Genomic DNA, 24,298 nt, shown 5'->3' with positions numbered 1-24,298 from the left:
TGGGAGGAATATCCTATCTTCAATCATTGGTAAGGATGAGTGATATTACAAGAATTTACCTCACTACAAAAAATGCCATTGGGCCACAATGAGATAGCCCACTATGAGAACTTTAAAAGAATTTGAGGGGTATGTGCATATGCTTAACTAGGCAACATTTTGAGTTCTAGAGTCTAAACCTCAAACAATGAATGTCAACACCCACTGGAATGCCCTATATATAGACATATATATGCAACCTTTGGAGAGGAACAAGTTAAGAATACTTGGATATTCCGCATGAACAAAATCTCCAAATAAGTCCGGATCTTCGCGGATTGTTTTCTACTTGCTTCACCTTAAATCAAGCAAAATGAAAATATTAGCCTACAAAAGTTGCTGAAAGGATGGAGACCCGTTTACAAAGGTTTAAAATTTTACCTCATCATTTTTTCCATGCCAACATTGAAGTCTACCGGACCTTGATTCTAAGCGACTGCAATGTAAAGAAAATCTTGATTATCATGCACAATTTCCAAGCTTAACAAGATCGATAACTTAGTAACGACTGGAAAAAGACCAGAATACCCTAGTTTTCTGACATTTATCACAACGTTCCTCTAAAATACAAGATACCCGTCTATAATACCAGAATACACCTATACTACAAAAACGAGAGTGTAGCTGTATTCTAGTTAATGTCAAGGGAATTTTCTCTACGTCTGTAAAACTTGAAAACCTAAGGGTATTTTGTCCAAAACAACCAGCAAATGCCCATCTCAAACTTACAGGTTTTCTTCTTCCAGTTGGGTAGCTATTCCATGATCAGCAATGGCACCACCACATACCAAGTTTGTGGGCCTTTGGTGCCTACAAGGTTGGCCTTGCACGTCACTCACATCTTCCATACCATCCTCAACCTCTTGAATTGCAAAACCAAGGCTTCCTGGGTGGTTTCTACCTGTGCTATTCGTCATCCTTGAGTTATGATGAGCCTTTCCTTGACCTCTTTCAGAAGAGCTTCCGATTAATACATTGCTTCGTGATGCTCCTTCAACCCACGCATTCTCTAGTTTCTCATCAGAATTGTGCTTTGCCATACCATTACTCTTGCCTAATTCCACTATTTCTATTGTCCCTGACAAGTTCCGTGACATAGAAGGACCTTCGCGATCACGGTACAGCTCATGTGATCGGTGCTTTCTACTATGCGTTCCTAACTGTGATGATCTTCCAAAATCATCATCATCATTATTATGTTTCCCATCCATGTCTCCATTAACTGCTGGACAGCTGCTAAGATTATTCAATGTGGAGTTACTACAAAGTGTAGCTGATAGGTCTCTAGAGAAGCTCTTTCTTTTCATTTCCCCTTCTATGTTGGAAACAAATTGCATCTTCACATCTACTGGGCATCCAAGGGTCACTTCAAAAGCATGTGCTATACTAGCTTTTGATCGTTGGGCTCTAGAAATATTGTCCAATTCATGGAACTCTAACACTGCTAAAGCCAAACCTGAAATTAAAATAATGAATCATGATTGAAACTCCAAGAGCTGAAAAGATGCAAAAAGAATTGGGAAGTAATATATACCTTTCTGAAGCGAGAGTGATGATAGCTTTCCATATGATTGCAAGAACTTCCTCAAATTACTAGAATGCACTGCATCTAGGATCCTTTGCCATAGATCCTCTAGTTCGAGAACATTATTTATATTAGTTTTCCACATGGTCATATGATTAAACTCTCTGCCCCTTGATTGCATATTTTTCATCTGTGGGACTTGATGATGATTTTCTACGGGATGATTATCACCTGAATCCGAAATTGAATTATAAACTCTTCCAGATCCAGGCCATGGTTCAGATTGAGAAATATCCACATTTTTTTGAGTAAATAAATTCATACCTGGAGTAAAATTTGTAGTATTTAAACCTCCTGAGCTTGGGGTGAAACTTGTATTCCAAGATGGACTTGGAAGGAGGTAAGAATGATCTGGAGCAAATTGAAGCAATGCAGCAGTTAACCATGTGGTTTGGTCTGAAGTGCCTCTAAGTTGTTTCTCAGCTTCAGAAAGTGTCTTCAATGCTTGCCGTAACTGTTCCATGCCTTCCTTTCCTACTACAAGAAATACACAAGGCTAGTGAATTCTCCGTCCCTGTATAATATCATACTAGTAGTTGTAATACTCTAGAAATATAATGCATTGCATTCATAGATCACATATAATATCAGAAAACCAAGGTGGTAAGTGGTCTTATATGGCATTTTAAGCAGATGAACTGCTGTAAAAACATCATACATTGATGCATAGGTTATACATAATCTATGGTATATAGCTGCATTATAATAAGCTTCACCAGGTTCCCCTCCATATACATATCTTAAATAGGTGAACTTTCATTTCCACAGTTCTTGCATTGAAGGAGGCTTTGCAGAAATTGAGATTTTGTTTTCGGAACTTCCTGATGGCAAGATGCTGAAGAAAACAGTTTCAACAAATAAACAGTACACATTCTCCATAGATTATGAGCATTGCGTTCACACGTCTTTTATATATACTTTTGATCTGAAACAGGCAAAAGATGCATTTAAGGAAAACAATCTGCCACTTACATTCATTCTTTCGGAAAAACCTTCTGCGACATCTTCCTTGAGGAATCTTATACCCACCGGCAAGAATGCTTGTGATTAGACATGCTAGCTGAGACATAAGACTGAGTGGATCAACTCCGGATGTCATCAATTCCTTCAAGTTCCTAACAGTGTTTACAGTATCAGCAGATAGAGCAAAATCCAGCAAATCTAACAGTCGTCCATCTGGAACTAATCCCATCTGCCACAGTAAAATAAGCAACAAAATTACAAATACATTTTATGTTTGGTTGGATTGTTCAAGATCAGAGTTCTTTGGTATTTAGAAGTATCCATAATCCAATTGGGCTATTTAAACATACACAAGATATTGTATTTTTGAGGAATTGTTGCAAGTTCTATTTGTGTATGGAAACCATAAATACCACAGACACACGAGCAAAGTGGTTTATTCACAATCTGATTGGCTATAGAAGCCTATACAATTTACTTTCTTTTGAGAATTTACAGAGAATATAGTCCATGTTGCAACCAATACGTGAGTATGTTTTAAATTGAGATTCCCTATTGGTGCAAATGTGGGCCTTATGGGGTGCAAATGTGCGAATTTACTATTCGCTGTCTTATGGAGTGTCACAGAACATAAGTCTTCATCCAATCTGTAAGCTAATGTGGGCATTTTTCTAGTTGTACTTTCAAATACACAATGAATCTATCCCTAGTATTTTATGCTATTGGCTGTCTTATGGGGTGTCACAGAACATAAGTTTTTCCTATCAGTAAGCTAATGTGTGCATTTTTCTAGTTGTACTTCCAAATATACAATGAATCTATCCCTAGTATTTTACGTGCACGCATGCACACACACACAAACACACACACCACTCCACTCCACTCCACTCGCATCAAGGAGAATAGGCTCCTTGATCCCAACAGTTCACCTATTTCTTTGATAAAGTTTATTTCTGTAATTTAGTACAGTAAAACTTGCCCTGTCTAAACCGGTCTCAATAATCACATAAATAGTGAAGTTTCATAAAAACCGATGCTACATTTATAGATTTTAACAAGAAAACTTACCAGTTCTTGAACCATAGCCAAGGGAATTCTGTGACCGAGGAGACTGAGCTGATCAAGTATAGTCTCTGCATCTCTAAGAGATCCATCACATGATGTAGCGATTAACTTCAAGGCATCAAGTTCAACCTCAAAACCCTCACATTCTGCAATCATCTTTAACCTGTTGAGGATCTCACTTTCTTTGATTTTCGAGAAGATGAATTTCTGATACCCTGATGAGATAATTGAATGAGGCAACCTCTCCAAGCTACTCGTAGAAAGGATAAAGACAACATTTCTCGGGGTATTCTCCACAACTTTCATAAGAACATCCCACGACTGGGTAGATAACATATGGCATTCATTTGCAATAACAACTCTATATTTCAATGGTACAGGTTTTGAAATCTCATGAAATAACTGCTTGATTCCTTTTGAGCCTCCCATTCCACTCACGGATAGCTCCATGAAAGGACAAGTTTTTCCATGTTTTTGAGCTAGTAAACATTGGGTGCAAGAACCACATGGTCTAGTTTTATCCATGGAAACACAATTCAAAGCCATAGAGAAAACTCGGGCACATGAGGTTTTCCCTACGCCCCGAGGACCATAAAAGATGTACAACTTTGCAATCCGCCCTCTTGAGAGAGAGTTGGAGAGAGCTTGTGTGATTAAACCTTGGCCAACAATCTGTTGAAATGTTTTTGGCATATATTTTTCACTTATTACACTCTGAGAGGTATACTTACCTCTGAGAACCAAGCTATGTCCTGATGGGGACGTGACCACTTCTTCTTCATTTGCAACACTGGCAAGTTCAGAGGGGATATTGCACCGTTCAAGCAATGGAAAGCTATCCGAGTCTGTGTTAAAGGAGCTATCCGAAAACTCTGATGTAGTGCAAGGCATAGAATTATCCTCTGAAGAGCTCATACGAAGTGATTTACCTCTTCTTCTCATATGAAGAAGCTCTGAGGTAGCACAAGAGACATTTCCACTAACTATATTATTATTTCGAGGAATATTCTTTCCTTTCATATGAATTCTCGACCAATTGATCCAAGGTAAACCACATCCATTGTGAGAAAGCTCAGATATTTCGAGCTCATCACGTGTTTTCTGTGCTAATCCGCTATTTGCCTTAGTTAACGATGTCCAATTCCGTTCTTCATGGGTAGACCTTATTATACGAGCCCGAGAATTAGTAGGAGGAGATCGAGGCCTTCTGTTCTTCCTTAACCTTGCCCTTCTAGTGCTACCTTTGATCCTCGATCTGGATTTACCAATATTAGATTCAAAACCTGCAAATTAAACCACTGATTTTGATTGATAGGTGAGACAAAACCCTTGATTTTGATTCACACGCAAACAGTCCACAGATTTTGATGTACCAGCAGATAACGCACAACCTGCAAAAGCCGTTGATTTTGCTTTACCAGCGGATAATTCAGAACCTGCAAAAGCCATCGATTTTGATTTACCAGTAGAGAATTCCCAACCTGCAAATGCCGTTGTTTTTGGTTATTTATGTATTATTAAATACAAAACCAAAAAACGATTGATATTAGTTTATAAACACAAGCACTAAATCCAGAGCTAAAAAACCTCTTGATTTTGGCTTATAGTAACTGTAGCCACAGCCATAAAAAAACAGTCTCTTTTGATTTATATCTAGAGAATTAACAAACAAACAAAAACAATTGATTCTAGTTTATAGCCACTGTATCCACAGCCAAAAACCATCGATTTTGATTTATATCTAGAGAAATCACAACCATATAAAACCATTTATTTTGGTTTCTGGCCACTAAATTCACAACCCCAAGACATTGATTTTCATTTATCGGTGCAAAGTGATTCAGAACCTGCAAAAGCTTGTCTTTCTCTCTCACTTTCCAAGCTGAGTACTTCATCGCTCTTCTTCGCTGTAGACATTCCATACATGCCGACGCCTCTTTGTGACAGAAGATCTGTATAACCTAAATCTTGCCTTCCAATCTCTAATCTCTTGATTGCATTGAATAAACGAGAATTATTTCCTACTAATTCTTCTCTGTACAAAACATTCGAAGCAACTTCTTCCACATTAATCTTCTTCCCATCCGCAGGGTTGATTTCAAGCCATGATCCTTCTCTTTCGCTAGAATTCAGTTCATCTAATTCAGGCTTACTATTCACAGTTCTATCTGCTTCCCTAATTTCATATGGAGAAGAAGAATGCGGAACTAATTTTGATGTTTTTCCAAACTTTTTTAGCTTCAGAGATGCAGACCTAATTCGTGAAGGACTATTAGTATAAGTAGATGGATCCTTCAACGAACGAGATTTTTGTAGCATGGAAATCTCTCTCATAAAACCTTGTTGATCTGCTGAGGAGCTCGCTTCTGCGAATTCTGGTGCTTGTTTCATTCTTATAATCTTATTGTTATTATGGATGTATGGATGGTACAGACCACGATGTGTGAGATGGAGATGGATATGACGTTTCAAATGAACAAAATAACTACGATGGAGAGGTTTTTCTTTCTTGGACCCAGACCTCCTTACCATTACAAGGATCTGCAGACCAACTACGGGACTACATGAAGCTATGCTAGCTATGGCTTTAGTTCTAGCGTGTGTATTATAATAGGTGAATACACACTAAGTCAGGATAGAAGTTATAACATTGTACTCATATTGAAGGAGAAAGAAAATGAAGGCGATGCGAAGAAATAGTAATGGAGAATATGGCGAGGGGATGATAAGAGAGATGACGCAGAATTAGTCTCAGGTTTAGATGATGATGATGAAGAAAAAACAGCAATACAGAGATATCAGAAAAGGCAGAAAAGGAAGTATAAGCTACCGGATACAATGATGGTGAAGCAGAAGATAGAGATCAGAGAGCATTATAATATCTCTCTTTTCTGGATATTTCTTCCTGAAGAAAGAAAGAATGGATGAACGAAAGAACTTCCTTCACAGAGTTAATCATCAGACACGGGCCTTCTGTAGGACGAACCAATACTGTCATTCTGACCATCGGGGTTTCTTTCATCTGCACCAGCAAGAATTTGTCCCACAAAAATTTGCCCCATAGCTTTGTAATTCGTTCTCAGAAAGACAACTTACACTACTAAAGGCTCTAAGGTTCTCGTGGCTGATGGTTGAATTTTCAAAGAATAAATTATAGGAAAAGTTGGCACGCATAAATGGTTCTCTGAATGTTTAGATCAGCAGAAATCCTGATGGTGATGAATGTCTAGATCAATGGAAACCTTAATGATGGTGACTGTTTAGATCAATGGAAAGCTCGATTGTGGTGATTGTTAGGAGCAATTTAGAAAGATTCCTGGTCAAGGTTTAGATCCCATGGGAAGCTTGACGAAAATGAATATTGTTTGGAGTAATGGAAGCTTGACGGCAATGAATATTGTTTAGATGAATGGAAAGCTTAATACTACTGAATGTTCAGACCTATGGGAAGCTTAACATTGCTAAGAAAAAGTGTTCAAATATATAGAAGGCTTAATTTTGATCATTGGAAATCAGATACACTGGTCAATGATGATGATGATGATGATGATGCATACAAAGCACAATAATTAAGTGCTTGCGTAGAAAGGTGGTTTCCATAGCTAGCTATAAGCTGCACAGGCACAGTAGCGCTCTATTCTTTATATTGATAAGATCCACGAGAGAGAGACATTGAGAGACAAAGAGCGATAGATCAGCATTATGCTTTCTACAGCCACAGCCTTCTTTCAAATTGCTTATTTGCTGATTCATCCCCGCTCCACTCCACGCAAGGAAAATGATGCTTATACTGAGAATGAGAGAATGAGAGAATGAGATAGAAGAAAATCTGTACCCTTAAGCCAGACGAAAGTCAGGAACTAATTTCTTGAGAGAGAAGATGTGGAACTATCCTTCAGACATGATAATTCTCATCGGGAACAAAACAAACATAGACAATGAGATATTCGAACAAAAATGAGCTCTTTCTCTTTCTTCTTCCTCAACCAGAGTCCAATTGCGTGATCTGGAATACCCCAAGCTCTAGGGCTAATGTCGAAGCTTTCAGTACTGTATACGATTAATTATCGAAGGTTTTTCAATCTTGTTGCAGAAGAATGTACCAGATGAATATATTCTTCAAGGATACTTTCTGATTACAATAGTGATGATGATGGCCAGCAATGGAAACGCAAGTTTTTAGGGTTTCCTGTGTAATCACTAATTTCGCTTCGAGTATTACAAGTTGCTGATAATAAGGAAGGCTATGGATCCTTTCTTGTGTAAAGAAACATTAATAACTGGCTCATTGATTACCTGCAGCGGCCATGGCCGAGCTAGGTAGAGGTTAACAAAAATTAGTGTTTACAATCAATGGAGCTTCCCTGCTGCATAAGTAGTACTATGTTATTAATAACGTCAACAAGGATCATTGACACATCATTATTATCTGCGATTGGTTAGGGCTATGGACAGTCTTGCCCAAACAAACAAACGATCAGAAATGAGCAAACTGCGTAATCTGTGTATCATGGTCACCATCGCTGTTGCATTATGGAAGCTCACGCTTCTCTTTTAAGTCTCAAGGGTTAGAGTGATCGCATTTCCCGGAGGTCAGGTACTTAGCATATTGCAAGAAGAGTACATGTGGAGAAGCCCATGGCTATGGAGGTGGAGAATGAAGAAGAAGGTACAGGGTCTGTCTGTGTGCCAGCATATGATAAAGCTCTCCGGTTTTAGGGTGGAGCTCTTAGGGATTAGGGATTACATTTCTGCAGAAATGGATTAGAGTTAAGAGGGGGATCCGGAGTAGTGAGAGTTAAGCTAGAGGCTAGAAGTGGACACTAGGGTTTTCCAATCCCCGGCAGGATCGGGCGGAACAGTAATTTAGGGTTTAGGGTTCTAAATTGTTGTAAGGAAGCCATAGCTCCTGCAGGGTTTTTAAATTTTAGCTGCAGGATGTGTGCTAGAGAGAGAGAGAGAGAGAGAGAGATTTTGGTCAGACATGGGGGAATTGTTTTTTTATTTTCAAATAATTTTTTTTAAAAAAAACAAAAACTATTTATGTAATATAAAAAAAAAAACAACAGGGCCAGTTTACAATTGATTTATTTTATTTTTCCAAAAAACAGCATTTTTTTATAAATTAAATATACAGATAAAAGAAAATGCCAAGTTTTTATTATTATTGTTGGGTAATGAGCTACCGAAGTTCGCTGCACGCGTGGCTTTAGGAAATAATTTATCTCTTTCTAGAGGACGTCCTTTTCTTTTATTATTATTATTTTTTAACATGCTTTCGATTTATCCGGGGAAGAATAAATAGGGTTAGAGAGAGGAAAAAGAAAGGAAAGGAAAGGAAAGGAAGGAAGCTTTTTAGCTTTTAAGGTGTTGGTTTTTGTCGTGTTTTTGGTTTTCTCTCTATTTTTTGGTGGTTTGTTTGCACTGGCGCCTCCGCCGCCTCGCGTGGCGGCGCGGCGCGGCCTCCAAACGCAGCGCCGCAATGTGTACGTTATTTCGCTCCTCCGCCTCCGCCTCCTCCGACTCTTACTATTTTTATTTTTATTTTTATTTTTGAACTATAGGAGGAGGAGGAGGAGGAGGCTAGGGCTGTTTTTTTTTTTTTTAGCTGCCACGTCCTGGACGTTCCTGAATCCCGACGCCTTCCTTATCCAGGCGGACCGAAACTTCCAGACCAAGACAGAGAAAACAGATCATGTTATATATATAATAAGTCCCCATAGTGTCCACCTCCGCTAATTCTAGCGGCGCCCCCAGCCGAACGAACCGTACTATCTATACTCCAAGCCACGTGGCCACGCCAGCCTCCCCAGAAAACAAAAAAAAACAAAAATCACGCCCTTTGAATTTCTCCTTATCTCCCGCCACACGTAAGTTTAAAATTAATAATAATAACACGTACAAATTTTGTTATTAAGAACACCCCACCCACAATGTATGAAGTTTATACGTTCATACGCACATATACGGACACATACCCAATCCAGACAAACTATACTTATATACTCCATATGTATTTCAATCTCCATTCCATTCAACAAAACTATAAAATATATGAATAATTTTATCATACTCATCCAAATAATGTATTAGTATATATTATACATACATACATATGCTGCTATGCATATATTTATATAGTCTTATAGATATGCGTGTATGCGTTACTTGCGTAGTATCAGTACAATCTGTATTTGTACATGATTCCATTATGTAAATCAAAATTGGGCTCGCTTTTTACGTGCTCCAAAATACATATGGGTGGTTATATAAAAGGTTTGGTAATCACAACGCGTTAAGTAGGACACTGAGTTTTGTCAATTAGGACATTCGTACACTAATTTCCATCTAATTGAAGAGCCAAAGCGATCGAATGGGAATGTGTCATTTGCTCATTCCATTATCCTAGTCCGAAAGGAAGGAATGTAAGTCATAATTGAGAGAAAAAAAGATCAAACGCTCGTGCCACTCACGCTTTGTCAAAGACATCGTTTCTTTTCATATGGAGAAAGCTAGAACAGCCCATGGATTTCTTGGACATGGTGAGCTCTTGAAGCGAGCTAAATTGTTTGAATTTGTAGTAGATGTTGTTTTCGATCCATCGCATGTGAAAGTGCCATGCCTTTGAGACCGTGTTAGCCACCAATGAACTTTATTGTGATCCATTCATCAAAGTTGGTGTTGGGCAAAGAGATGTGGATTGTCCATAAGGGCATTTACATCAAGTTGTAGCCAATGTGATGGTTCTGCAAATGTCTCAAAGCTATGCAAGGCATGCAAATGTTTGCAAATGGCAAAGGCCGTCAAACATTATATAAGCCTAAAATAAACTTAAATAAGGAATTCACGAAAAATTATAGGTGAGGTTACAAAGCATATAATACAAAAGCTAGATGCAAACCTTATACCAGATTTAGGCCCCAACATCATGCATGATGGTAGAGGTTTATTCTCCTTGGAATTTCACATGTCACCACATAAGGTGCAACCAAATCATGTTACATGTTTCATATTATGAACCTACACTAGTCATCTAGCATGATGAACAATAGTGGGTGACTTTCTTCGAGTCGCTTATTCATGTGAATGTATAGACATTATATGCCCAAGGAATATGATAGTTGTTATAATGAAAACATGCTATTTATTCTCTTTATTTTAAACTTTCCCTTGCTTTTTATTATCATTATGCGTCTAGGTAATTTATACAAGACTATGGAGATCTTTGGCGATCCCTCGATCGTAGTCATGTTTATTCACATACATTATATATATATATATTATGATGTTATTCGTGCAAAAATATATGTACATTCATGAGGTAGGACATCATAAGACATAACCCTGGTAAGTAGTGCACACTTGTTTCACTCCTTTCTATAAACCCATGTTTCATTTGCTTCACTTATTATCGTCGTCGTTCAAATTGGTTAATCGATATAATCAACAATCACCCTTGTAAATGGAAACCCAAGGAAAATCAATGTTTTTCTTGAATCTTGCTACTCATTGAAGCTTCCCGAGAACTGCTCGAGGTGTGAGCCTAAAGGTAAGGTGCACATGTAAATATGAATCAAAGGAGTTCTGGATACCAATGTCTTTTTGGTTTTTGACTTTTATAAACCAAGAGCAAAGGTAATTTCATAATGAGGCTCAAGCCTAGCAAAAGCCAACTATTTAATATTCTTCATCATTTTCAAAGTGTGTCTGTCACAATTCGTGTATTGTCGTGTGGCGTTTTCCTCCTACATTACTCATCCAAATCCACGCCAATTAAATTCAGTCTTATTTTTTGTCACTGCCTCACAGACAACAATAAATTCATCAAGTACCCAAAAGAATCCAAGCAAGCACGATCTTCATTTGTTCGCATGTTTTGTCCATATGGTGTAGGTATACACATATATGCCAAGCGTAAGGCTTAACAACATGTACAATAAATTTATGGTAGCATTTATTGAAATATATCTTCTTGCTCCATTTAAATCCTTAAACCTTCTTTTATGCTACAATGCCTAACCCCTTATATGATACCATACATACTTTAGAAACCATCAATGTTTTGTTTTCTTCCAAATTTAGGTAGGGTTTCTTGAGTGTGAGAATACTAGAAAAAAACATGTTTTGCACATATTTTTAGGTGTGTGTGTGTGTAGTAGACGTGTTATTCCCATTGTCTATTAAAGGCCACGTTCACTCGTTGCATTTTGGAAAACATGGCACCATCAATGGCTATGCTCTAAAGCCATTTTTTAGGAGTGGTTTGTTGCATGTTGTTAGCATTGCCTTCAATTTGTATCGTGAAAAAAATGTCAATGTCAATGTTGTGAAGCCACCTCAAGTGGGGTATTAGTATGCATGATCTAGAAATAAAGATATTGAGAAGCTTTTATAATGAATGCAACATCAACCCTTTGGTTGCCCACACCCTTAATGTTCAAAGCACATGATTTACCACTTTGCATAATGTTCATATATTCGTTGTAACCTAAGCATAAGAAGCTTTAAGTGAATAAATTTTGATAGGTAATGTCTTGTTTATTATATTTTTATTTGTACCTTAATCATTCAACCAACATGTTAAAGCACAATATCAAAGAATAACTTAAGAAAATTTCGTAGATGCATTGGTTATAACCGCACATTATTTGTATAAATTGTCCAAAGATGCATCTTGGGTTGAAACTTGAAATCACAAAAAATTTGGTTGAGTTGCACAAAAATGAAGCATAACAATTTTATTAGGGAGGCTTCAATATTAGATACTTGGTAAACTTCAAGCCTCATGAATACATTTAACTGATCTTACTTATGGAGGCTCTCCAATATGCCTGAGCAAAATTAATGGTGGCTTGTTCACAATCTTATATGAAACAAAACTTTCAATTCCAAAAAATAAATTCTACTTATAAACTAAGGTTATATAGTCAAGTCTCAATCAAAGAGTTTTATGTTGCATGATGTTTGTCATTATACACATAAAAGTTTCCTCCAACAAGAGTGTAATAACCTTCCCCTAACAACTGCATTACCAAGCCATGGTTGTCCAATAGTTATTTCGGATATGCAACAAACGAGTAAAACACAATTTATTGATGCTTTGACCTTGACATTGGATCTTGACACGTTTCAGCGGGGAGGGAGAGAGAGAGAATCTAAATAGGTCGATGTTTTGCAAACAATAGAGTTTGTGAAGATGAGAGGTAAAATATTGCTCTTTAGTTATCGACTCTCACCTCTTATTCAAGAGCCCCATAAATGAATGGACCGATCACATTATGCATAATTTATTTTACATTTTAACTTTTACTTTTAGACCCTTCCCAGTTTGTCAATTCTCATTGCTCACATACGTTAGAATTTGCTAGTCTCACATCTCACCTACATTTACATATTTTTACGATTGAGAAGATTGTCGAGACTTGGGTCCAAAGGGCCCATACGTGCATGACCCCCTGTAATGTTTGGCATCCAATGGCTAATGCACCAAGATATTATAACCAATTGAAATGGTGGTGCATTAGCCTATGGAACCAAAACCGGAAAAAAGTCTCTATGCATGATGCATGATGTAGGCTATCTATAAGTTTGAAAACATAAACATGTATTAGATTATCTACCAATTCCAGTTACCAAGGCAAATATTAAAATCAAACTAGTGCATGATGAATTGAAAGTCACAACTAAAATAGTAAATACATATAGTGTCAAGGTAATTCTTTCAGAACCATCATTTCACACTTTCACCACACATCAAGAGATTAAAGGCAAAACAACAAACTTATAATAGACTACGATCTATTGCATGGTCATGTTTAATTTGGTGGAGGTTTGTGGAGGTGCCACATGGTCTAATTGTACAGGTAAGGCGACATTAGGCTACCTTCAAACTCACCACCAGCAAATAGGGGCCTACATGTGTGGCAGAAATAAGTCAACAAGGACAAGGGCACCCCGAATAAAGTCATACGCATTTGCCAACCAAAAAAGTGGGTGCACTTGTGGTAACAGTAATTGGCGACATCAGAAGTAATTTCATTTCCTGGACCACAAAAGCACAGGGCCCCACAACCATAAAATCACAACATAATTGATTTTGAACCAATATCATTGAGTGACCACAATATCAACCAATAAATCTAGAACAATGGCAACAGATTACAACATTTTTCGGGGATCCTATAAATACTCTCACAAAAGAAACCCATTCCCCAAATTAATAGAAGTTCTACAGCTGAAATGATCGCAATTTGCTTCATAATGGTTCTATAAAAAAATATAATGTAACTGAGCCTTTCACTAAAAATGTGTTTCTCAATACCATTTTGCTCAGTAAACAATCTTTTACATTTAAAGTTGTATGAATAATTTGTGGACTTCAAATTATAGCAGCTGCAATAAGCAATGAACCACATTGACTAGTATAGACAAAATCAATCTCTTGTTCACAATTTATGCATATACCCTCATTACACTGCAAGCATCTTGAATCTTCATAGATGCTAGCAAATGAATAACATCTGTTTGAACCATTATTTTAACATCAATCTATCATGGTATGTATTTCTGTACGTTTAGTTTCTCAAAAGAACATGTTAAGCTTCGTAAAACTAAATGCCACATTGGAACTCTTCTTGTACATGCACCCCCTCAAAAAAATGAAACCTTACATTGATTCAGACCTGCAAAAACAAATAAATACAGAAGAGACAAGAAAGTTCAGATAAGCTAAAAATGCAACCTTCCAAACAAGGGAATGGCGAGTTAAAAGCAACCAAAATTCTTGAGAGTACCCTAGCAGATTTTAATAGATGTAAATGACAAACATCAAACAAATAATATATACAAGGCAGCATGAAAACACCTCATGCTTGCTCTTGACAATTGGGAAGTTGAATCCAATCTCATGGGACAAGAATTCTTCGTATCAACATAGTGAGTAATGTGGTTTCCACTGAATTTGTATGTAGCAAATATTTCTTTTAGGCGAGATTATGTGAGTTAAATGAAACCTTTGTAACTCTAGATTTCGATGACAACTATAAACTTTCATGCTTCTATGATTGATTTCCTTCTTGATGCCAAATGAAGGCTTAACACTTTCAGTCATAATTATAACTTTTCTTGTAAGGTAAATCAAAGGAAAGTTGGGACGTATAGTAATTAATGTTCTCAAGTTTTTCGCTCTAAATCTTTAAGTGTTCATATCTTAATTCCTGATGATAGAACACATACCTTCATTCCCGACTTTCCCTGACGAAAGAGAAAGTTCAGATTTTCTGACAAGGGTGTACACACAGTGGGGTTCAGATGAATTAACGCACGTTCATGGTCTAAAGCTCACAAGAGGGGTAGAATCTTGACAAATGGCACATGCATGTAGCTATGGCCGATATCACCAATAAGGTCATGTCATAGAGGCTTTCACTCATGCGCTATAGACAACTTGTCATCTTGTGCCTGGCTAGCTACATCATAGCACTGCTACCTTCTAGGCTTATACTTTCTTTTCTAAAAGAGAATTGGGCTTATATGAACTGCATCAGAATCACTGAGTCTACATTCTGAAGGAAATACTCAATTTCAAAGACACAGTGCTTAACATAAATCTGGGCTGCATTAAAGCTGTAATAAAACCGGCAAAAAATAAAGGTGTATCTAAGTAGACTAGTAGAACATCGGAAAACATTTAGAGATATTTACAAAATATAATCATCTAGGATTAAAAATAGGATCATCCGCTTCGGAAATTACAGTGGAAGCTATGGTTGAAAGATAGAAAGAAGGTTCTGAGTGTCCCATCAAATGGAGAGAATACGAAATAGACTATTGGATACTTGGCCCAAATGTTTGATTAGCAATTTGACTCTCCCTCAATCATAAATTGATTTATTGACTCTATCTAAAGTACACCTGATTGAGCTGAAATGTCCATTCTAAAAGCAGCCGCGTAAGAAAATTGGGCAGCTAGTAATCACCGAAATTCAACTTCTAAGAAAAGTGATAAATAATGTAATATATAGCATGTGGAATGCTGACCATCAAAGCTAATGGATAAATGAAAAATGTGACTAGAATCTTCTTATCATTCTCCCTAATTTGAAATTTAAGTTTGCATTTAAGCTATAGGCAATGTAAAAAGTGAGCATATCTTTATCCAACTGTAAATCATGCATTTCTCTCAAATGTGACTCTTGTATATCTAAGCATAAAGTGAAACAAGCCAACATTTTGGGCAATAGATTAAATTATTGGCCACAATACTGTATGCATCAACAGGATTTAACGTTTACTAATCTGTACAAGTTTGTTTATGTTCCAACCAACTGGTGTCATGAGAAACATCAGCCAAAGGCTAATTCATACCAAAAGATCCATAAAATCAATTGAAGTTTTGAAAGAAATTTTCAACTATGGGGTTTCTGCACTAGACACAATGTAATGATTTAACTCGCCCCTATATATCATCCATTATTATCATATTATGTATCTTTAATGTTCTAAAGTGGACTAAGGACTATCTCCCCAGTAGCCCCCATTAACCACTCAGAATCTCTAATTGGTTCAAGAATCCTCTGTCACTATATACAGATATTGACATAACGAGGTTGAGACATGATTATTAAAAAACAGGTTCCAAGCATGTTAAAAAATACGTTGCAAGAAATTTAGAAATAATAGGAAAAAGTCAGACAGCAGAAAATAAAAACATTTAGAACACCCACAAACTATGTTGGGCAATGAAGTTACAAACAATAGGTTGAATACAAACATCAACGTCATTGGAACTTTACCACTCGCAACATTAATGCAAGCTTACCTTAAAGCCCTCTGCACGAAGACATCTAAGGTGGGCTTCAATCCACTTAGAGCAGCTTTCTTGACCATGTTCAGCAATACATTCATCGCGCAATCTCTTTGTATCTGGACATGCGCAACATATTTTCTTCTTGGGTTTTGATTCTTTCTCTGGGACCATATTTGCTGAGTCAGAACTGACCATAATCTCTTTCCCAAGAGCCATCTCAAACACTCACTGAAGACTCAATAGAAATAATACTTAAAGTTAGCCTCATAACCATATTGTGAATTTGGAACTCAGCCCAATAGTAAGCTTGCACATGGGTAATTGTTTATTTAGATCAATTCGGAGAGGAAATCCATTTACCTATGTATAAAAATGTTGATGAGCACACTATTTATCTTCTTGATTGATGGACCCTGTGAAGTACAAATTCAATTGTGCTGAAGTAGAAATAAACCTCCAGCTCTAAATGCAACACCACAAATTTAGAATGACACAATCTTGAGATATTAAAATTTCAATACAATTCACAATTAATTGAATCTACAATGCACAAAGTAATGAGTCATTGTAGCATACAAACCTTCACCATTCCTGCACAAGCCTACTTACAATTAGGAATGTTCAGTATGTCGAATCACAACAAATAATTGGCTGAAGCAGGTAATTCCTTCCTAAAGAACATAACCAACTATAAAAGGAGAGACTCAAGTGGATCCAATTACTGTATGGGTTCTCACCACCCATCAATGCATGATGTGTTTCCACTTACAGTCACAGGTATGCTGCTGTTATTATAAGTATGGATCTTTATTCAGCAAGCATTCAAAATTATCTCTCAATGGTTTGTACGAAATTTAGACAGAGAGGCATAATGGAATGAATTTAATTACCAACTTGCTAGTAAAAAAAATCCCCTAACACTTAAGTTACCTAAACAAGAATATTACGTGAGAGTAGAGGTTCCAAAAGATGAATTAGGCATAATCCCAAGACAATAGTGTTTTTCCCAGGATATGGAAGATCCATTCGCTTGTCTTTACAAATCTACAGGTTCTATCTCAATTCATAAACAGAATGAACTTAGTATATATTATCACAATATCAGGTGGTCTAGACATTATTATGGGGGAGGTGGATAATCTCCATTCAAATAATTTTCAGTGCAATTAGTTCACTCGCTTGATCCTGCAATAAATCCTTTCAAATCAATTTGAATTATAGCCTCCATTCTTTTTGTTGGTGAGTAAACTTGTCAGTATGAGGCTTGATGAGTCGAAAGGTGCAACAGAGCATCTATCTTTATTCACAGGTACTCTCTCCCAACTACAAGATTCAGGATTACCAGCTTTTGATGACAAGCTCAAAGCTATCTTCCTACTTATGACTTTACCGGATTCGTGGGAAACATTAGTTGTTTCACTATCTAATAGCCCCACCTTGACCTTCGATGGTGTGCGGGGCTCTATTCTCAGTGAAGAGATTAGAAGACAATCTAGCGGAGAAGGTAGTGGTTCAGCATACAATATTAGGGGGAGATATGATAAGAGGAACCCAAATGTAGGACAAAGAAATAGAAGTAAGAGTAGAGGGAAAGGAAAACAACAAGATATCACTTGCTATCATTGTGGCCGTAAAGGTCATAAGAAACCTGATTGTAGATATTGGAAGATGGAACTAGAAAGGAAGAAGAATGTCGGAGAGAAGAAAAACAAAGAGGATAAGTTTAATACAACAGAGAAAGCTAATATGGCTTCAAATGTTATCATTGAAGACCTATCTGGTGAAGATGGTGATGTACTTTGTATTACAGGTGATGCCTTTATAGCTCATGTTCAAGACATGCAAATCACCAAAACAGATGTTATTGATGCTTTATTGTCAATCGATGATGGATTGACACAGACATGGATAGTAGACTCTGGGGCTTCTTTTCATGTTACTCCATGTTTGGAGTGCTTTACCACATTTGATGCAGGCAGTTATGGAAAAGTTTATCTTGGTAACAATAGTGCTTGCAATATTGATGGTATTGGAACCATACACTTGTCTTTGGATAATGGTCAAGAGCTTATGCTCAAAGATGTTAGGTATGTACCTGGCATAAAGAAAAGTTTGTTATCTGTAGGACAGATGGATTTGCATGGTTACACCACATTATTCGGTGGTGGATTATGGAAACTAAAGAAAGGATCTATGGTTATTGTGAAAGGTTGCAAAAAGGGCACTCTGTACTGTTTGCAATGCAAAGCTTTACCTAGAAAGTTTCTTGCTATTGCTGAATTCGACTCTCGTTTAGAGCTTTGGCATAAGAGATTAGGACATATGAGCCAAAAAGGACTTGAAGTCCTTTCTGCTTTAAAAAGATTTGATGTTAAAGGATCAAAGCTGGTTTTTTGTAATGATTGTCTATTTGGCAAACAAGTGAGAAATTCTTATTATTCTGGTATCTCTCGTAAACCAAATGTGCTAGATTTGGTGCATTCTGATGTATGTAGCATGCCTGTAAAATCCTTGGGCAGTGCTGCATATTTTATTTCCTTTATCGATGATTATTCTAGGAAGATTTGGGTGTACTTGATGAAAAGAAAAGGTGATGCATTTGATGCATTTAAATCTTTTCATGCATTTGTGACTACTCAAAAAGGGACAAAACTGAAATGTCTCAGAACAGATAATGGGGGTGAGTTTACATCTGCAGAATTTAAGTCTTATTGTGACTTACATGGTATTAAAAGAGAGCTTACTGCTCCATATAACCCTTCATCAAATGGGGTGGCAGAAAGGTATAATAGGACCTTGTGTGAGTGAGTACGATGCATGCTGTCCACAGCTAATCTCCCTCATGAATTTTGGGGAGAAGCATTAAAAACCGCGGTTCATATATGTAATCGTTCTCCCAACAAGTCCTTAAAAAATGGAATCCCTGAGGAGGTTTGGTCTGGCAAACCAGCTTCATATGACCATTTACGAATTTTCGGTTGTGATGATGCGTTTGTACACATTAGAAGTGAGCTGAGAAATAAGCTCGATGCTAAGTCCACCATGGGCATTTTTATGGGCTATGGTGATGAAGGTGAAATGGGCTATAGGATTTGGTTACCTCAGTCCAGAAAAATTGTACGCAACCGGGATGTTGTTTTTAATGAAGAAAAATTGCTGAAAAATGCTTGTTCCTCTGTTGGGAACTCTAAGAGCGTTACATTTCAGCAATTACAGCCATCCACAAAATCTGAAAATAAACCTCATGATGCTATACCAAGGGTTGAATATGATGGTCAACCGGTTATCTTTGAGCCAGAAGAAGTTGGACAGCAAAGAGATGCTCATGAAGATATTGGTCAACGAGATGAAGGTACTGAAGAACAAAATATAGATGTCGAACAACATGCTGGACATGGTTCGCAACAGCCAGAAAGTGCTGAAAATGATTTTCCTCCAGATTTAGAACCAATCCCAGAAAATACTGATCATTGGGTACGTAGGTCTAATCGTTCAAGGAGGCAGGTATATAGATATGACCCCTCTTTGCATTATGTCATGCTGTCAGATGAGGGTGAACCTCTTACTTATAAGGAGGCAATGTCATGTGAACTTAGTAGTAAGTGGGAGCTTGCAATGCAAGAAGAAATAAAATCTTTATATGCAAATGATACATGGGATCTTGTGTCCTTACCTCAAGGAAGGAAAGCTCTTCCAAATAAGTGGGTTTATAAGGTAAAGGAAATTGAAGGGAAACCAAAATACAAGGCAAGATTAGTTGCCAAGGGTTATGCACAGAAGGAAGGTATTGACTTCCAAGAGGTCTTCTCTCCTGTTGTGAAGATGACCACACTTCGTGTGCTATTTGCTCTCACTGCAATGCTTAATTTGGAGTTGTACCAAATGGATGTAAAGACCGCTTTTTTGCATGGTGATATTGATGAAGAGATCTACATGAAACAACCTGAGGGTTTTGTAGTCTCTAACAAGGAGCATTTGGTATGCAAACTAAAACGTAGCTTGTATGGCCTAAAACAAGCACCACGACAGTGGTATAAGAAGTTTGATACTTTTATGCTTTCTCAAGGCTTTGATCGTAGCTATGCAGATCATTGTTTATACACGAAAAAGGATATCGATGACAGTCCTATCATACTTGTTCTATATGTGGATGATATGTTGCTAGCTGGGAAAAGAAAGACTAGTCTTGATGCTCTAAAAGATCAACTGAAATTGGTCTTCTCTATGAAAGATTTGGGAAATGCAGAGCATATTTTGGGCATGAGAATCAGTAGAAACAGAAAAGACAAATTGTTGTTTTTGTCACAAGAAAAGTACATTGAAAAAGTGCTTAACAGATTTAATATGGCAGAAGCAAAGTCCCTTGGAGTTCCTTTGCCGTCATATCTTAAACTCAGCAAGGCTGATTGTCCAAAGGATGAGATGGAAATCAATGCTATGAAGGGAATTCCTTATGCATTAGCATGTGGTTCTCTAATGTATGCTATGGTAGCTACTCGTCCAAATATTGCTTATGCAGTGGGAGTTGTTAGTCGCTATATGTCTAATCCCGGGAAAGCACATTGGGAGGCTGTCAAGTGTGTTTTCAGGTATCTTAAGGGTACACAGAGAAAATGTTTATGCTATGGGAAGGGTGCATTAAATTTGCAGGGATATTGTGATGCAGACATGGCAGGTGACTTGGATACACGTAAGTCTACTAGCGGGTATATATTTACAGTTGCTGGTGGAGCAGTGTCTTGGTGCTCCAAATTGCAAAAGATTGTAGCACTAAGTACTACTGAAGCTGAATATATTTCAGCTACAGAAGCTTCAAAGGAAGCTATATGGCTCAGCAGACTTGGTGAAGATCTTGGCATGTCTGTTAGTACTCCTGTGTTAGGATGTGATAGCCAGAGTGCTGTGTATCTGGCTAAGAATGCCATGTTTCATTCGCGCACCAAACACATTGATGTGCGACATCACTTTATCAGACAAGTTTTGGAGGATGGTCTAGTCACATTGACCAAGATCAAAACACAGGATAATCCTGCAGATATTCTCACTAAAAGTCTTGGCAAAGCTCAACATGAGCATTGCATACAGTTAGTGGGAGTTACTTGAATGTTCACATCGGACCTTTAAGTGGGTGGCTTGAGAGTAGGACATGGAAATTTTGAGCATAATGCACCGATAACAAAATAAACATACACATGCATACAAGGAAGGGCAAACATGCAAGGAAGTGATCGATGTGCAGGAAAGGTAAACGGCAGATTCCATACATTAACGCTATACTGGTTTTAAAGATTATATCACATATATACCTAGATAATAACAGGATTGTGTGACAATTCATTACACAAGAAATATTTCACTGACCCTACTGTAGGCTTCGAATCGTTACATGTTTATCATCTAGAACAATTTGAGCTTCGGCAATAAAATGATTAACATCATGTAGCTCAAACCTACTTATACAGCCTTGATATAACCTACCATTCACATATAACAGATAGGTTATATGTCCTGGATCACTAAAACTTTAAATGTTGTTAAACAAACAAATAAAGGAGATCTACTCAAAATTTGCATTTGGACATTAATTTCCAATATATAGTTCCATTTTTTTGGTGGCACTGCTAACAGTTTAGCCCAATGCCACACGATCTAACTGCATGAAATTTAGTAGATTCTCAATATAGGTGGCCTTTATTACAATGGAAGGTAGTCCTCAATCTACAGCATTCACTTCACATCATAATGGGCAATGACCACAATATTACCCCTAATATTATATCCTCTCTAGTTTTTTGGAGATACATATCATATCCATTACTTAAATTTGAAACCCACAACAAAGTATATGCAAGTTTGATATATTGAGAATTCTTTTCTGTCTCAGAGAGTAAACACATTGGTCAACCGTATAGCTCTTGTCCCAGAACTCATGGAAAACCTTTTTCCTTTTGACCAACAAAAATACATCCTATTCTAGATCTTCCAATATTCGTTTGAACAGAAATTCCGCAAAAAATCTAGTTAAGTGTGGAGAAGTACAAAGATGTTTACCGGTTTAGAAATGCATGTTTTACATCATTTTGACTGGCAAAAATACAATATCAGGATTTTACGTAGATCAAAAATATTAAATTTCTCCTGGTTTATGATCAACAATTTTGGAACGCTTTCTTCTCTTCTAATTTCTCTTCTCTTCTCTTTCACCTCATCTGGGTTTTTTTGTTACTCGTGCTTTTTTGCTTTTATTTTGGAATGGATGATTATTCATACCTAGGATCCAAACCGGATTCTCTCTCCCTCTCTCTCTCTAAAGAATATATACATATATCTGAATACGGGAAATACAAATCCAGTCCGGGACATGTGGAAAGAAAAACATATACAACCAGGACAAGGAAAAAGGTCGAATCTTACCCTTGATTTTTCGTGAACGAGTGGAGTTCTTCTGCGCGGGTCAGACAGAGGGAGGGAGGGAGGGAGGGAGAACAAGCAGCTCTGCGTGGGAAAGGCCAAACAAAATAACACAAACAAAATAAAACAGAGTACCCCCTTTTTTTTTGCTTCAGCAGCCGCCCCAGCAGAGCAGCAAATGGCACACGCCACAATTCATTAAACAAGAGAACCAACCAACCCAACCAGTCTTGTGTGGGGGCTCATTCACACCCAGAAACACTGACCGACATTACACATTGACACTTCTCAAAGATCATTGTGGGTGGTGGGTGCTAGATAGGTCATATAGGTGGTGCCACGATGGGGTTTTTTTGTCGAGGGCTTGGAAAATGCTCCAGAACGAACGGAACAAGTGATAATAATAAAAACGGTATATTAGTACACGAACACGCATTTTATATTGAATCCCTAGCCTTTTGTAGTTTATGTTTCTCTATCGTTGAACAACATATGATACAATATCGAGCATAGGGTGCGACGAAAGACAAACTAACAACTTTTGTGTACGGCTGGAATCGGGAGATATTATGTAGTATGAACCGTGGAGACATGCTATTTCTCGCACGGGGAAAAAGAGATACAAGCATGTGTGCATGGATGCGAAGGTATTGGGATTTCTACAATTAGCTCACGAGTCAAGCCGCGGGGCGTGCACAACGCATCGATAACTCGAGGACCTAAACTCATTAATTCTTATTGATGATCCATATGTTTTGGACACAGATGTTGAGAACCACTACCATGTCTCGAATTACAAATCCTCAAACCATAATGACAAAGATGTGGTTTTTATACATCGACTCTTCTCCACCTCATGAATGCAACAATGCCATGGGCACAAAGAGGAAGAAGATCCTATATGGGATGATGGCATGCATCATCCCTTCATTCCCATGTCATAATATCACACAAAACAAAGTGGGCACATCACCGCAATGGAAAAGTGACATTCTAGACAATGTGTTTTGTAGTTGTTGTATACATCAAGCACAAAAAGGGATGGCTCTAAGAACAAACCCAATGTAAAGCTTTGAAGGCATCTACCCAAATCAATTGACAGATGAAGCAAAAGCCACCTTCCCGATTATCACCACCTTCACACTTAACTCGAGAGGCTTGTAAAATCACACGCAAACACAATATCTCAACTCTCCACACGATTAACGTTCCCCCTAGATTAACAAAGGAATTTCATCGAAAATGAGAAGCAATGCAGCCAAGGATCACTGGGACATACATACGAGCTTGGGCTCCTGAACATGAATAAATTCATCGGAGACTTTTCCATTTCATTCCCCATGGTGGGGTTCTTCTACATGAGTTACTAAACTACATACTGGTTGAGGACTTCTTAAAATGAGACGATCATCCCCTAGTTTATGATT

At 37.5% G+C, this 24,298-nt stretch overlaps 2 protein-coding genes across 7 annotated transcripts; both read right to left on the bottom strand.

Annotated features, from left to right (window-relative positions):
- Positions 1-8,343, bottom strand: LOC147858246 (protein STICHEL-like 3). 4 transcript variants are annotated; one of them, XM_087326710.1, is made up of 9 exons: positions 5,500-8,342; positions 5,026-5,133; positions 3,656-4,935; positions 2,597-2,816; positions 1,889-2,101; positions 1,574-1,795; positions 769-1,495; positions 421-475; positions 1-337 (listed from the first exon to the last, which is right to left on the bottom strand). In XM_087326710.1, the coding sequence occupies exons 1-9, from the start codon at positions 6,182-6,184 to the stop codon at positions 257-259; spliced, it is 3,591 nt and encodes a 1,196-aa protein (XP_087182836.1). In that variant the 5' UTR covers positions 6,185-8,342; the 3' UTR covers positions 1-256. The 4 variants fall into 4 exon arrangements, with proteins under 4 accessions (XP_087182836.1, XP_087182837.1, XP_087182832.1 ...); XM_087326711.1 differs by having other exon boundaries at positions 769-1,480; XM_087326706.1 differs by having other exon boundaries at positions 1,574-2,101; positions 5,500-8,343.
- A 5,707-nt stretch (positions 8,344-14,050) lies between these two features.
- Positions 14,051-17,293, bottom strand: LOC147858245 (cytochrome c oxidase copper chaperone 2-like). 3 transcript variants are annotated; one of them, XM_087326725.1, is made up of 3 exons: positions 16,821-17,293; positions 16,457-16,695; positions 14,051-14,317 (listed from the first exon to the last, which is right to left on the bottom strand). In XM_087326725.1, the coding sequence occupies exon 2, from the start codon at positions 16,674-16,676 to the stop codon at positions 16,458-16,460; it is 219 nt and encodes a 72-aa protein (XP_087182851.1). In that variant the 5' UTR covers positions 16,677-16,695; positions 16,821-17,293; the 3' UTR covers positions 14,051-14,317; position 16,457. The 3 variants fall into 3 exon arrangements, with proteins under 3 accessions (XP_087182851.1, XP_087182850.1, XP_087182852.1); XM_087326724.1 differs by having other exon boundaries at positions 16,457-16,688; positions 16,821-17,292; XM_087326726.1 differs by having other exon boundaries at positions 14,051-14,334; positions 16,473-16,688; positions 16,821-17,290.
- Positions 17,294-24,298: the final 7,005 nt, after the last annotated feature.

This window comes from Azolla caroliniana, unplaced genomic scaffold (assembly GCF_043228905.1).
Source record: "Azolla caroliniana isolate FFs.n. ecotype wild unplaced genomic scaffold, voAzoCaro1.0.p SCAF_11, whole genome shotgun sequence".
Taxonomy (NCBI): domain Eukaryota; kingdom Viridiplantae; phylum Streptophyta; class Polypodiopsida; order Salviniales; family Salviniaceae; genus Azolla; species Azolla caroliniana.
This window is presented reverse-complemented; position numbering and strand designations above follow the sequence as displayed.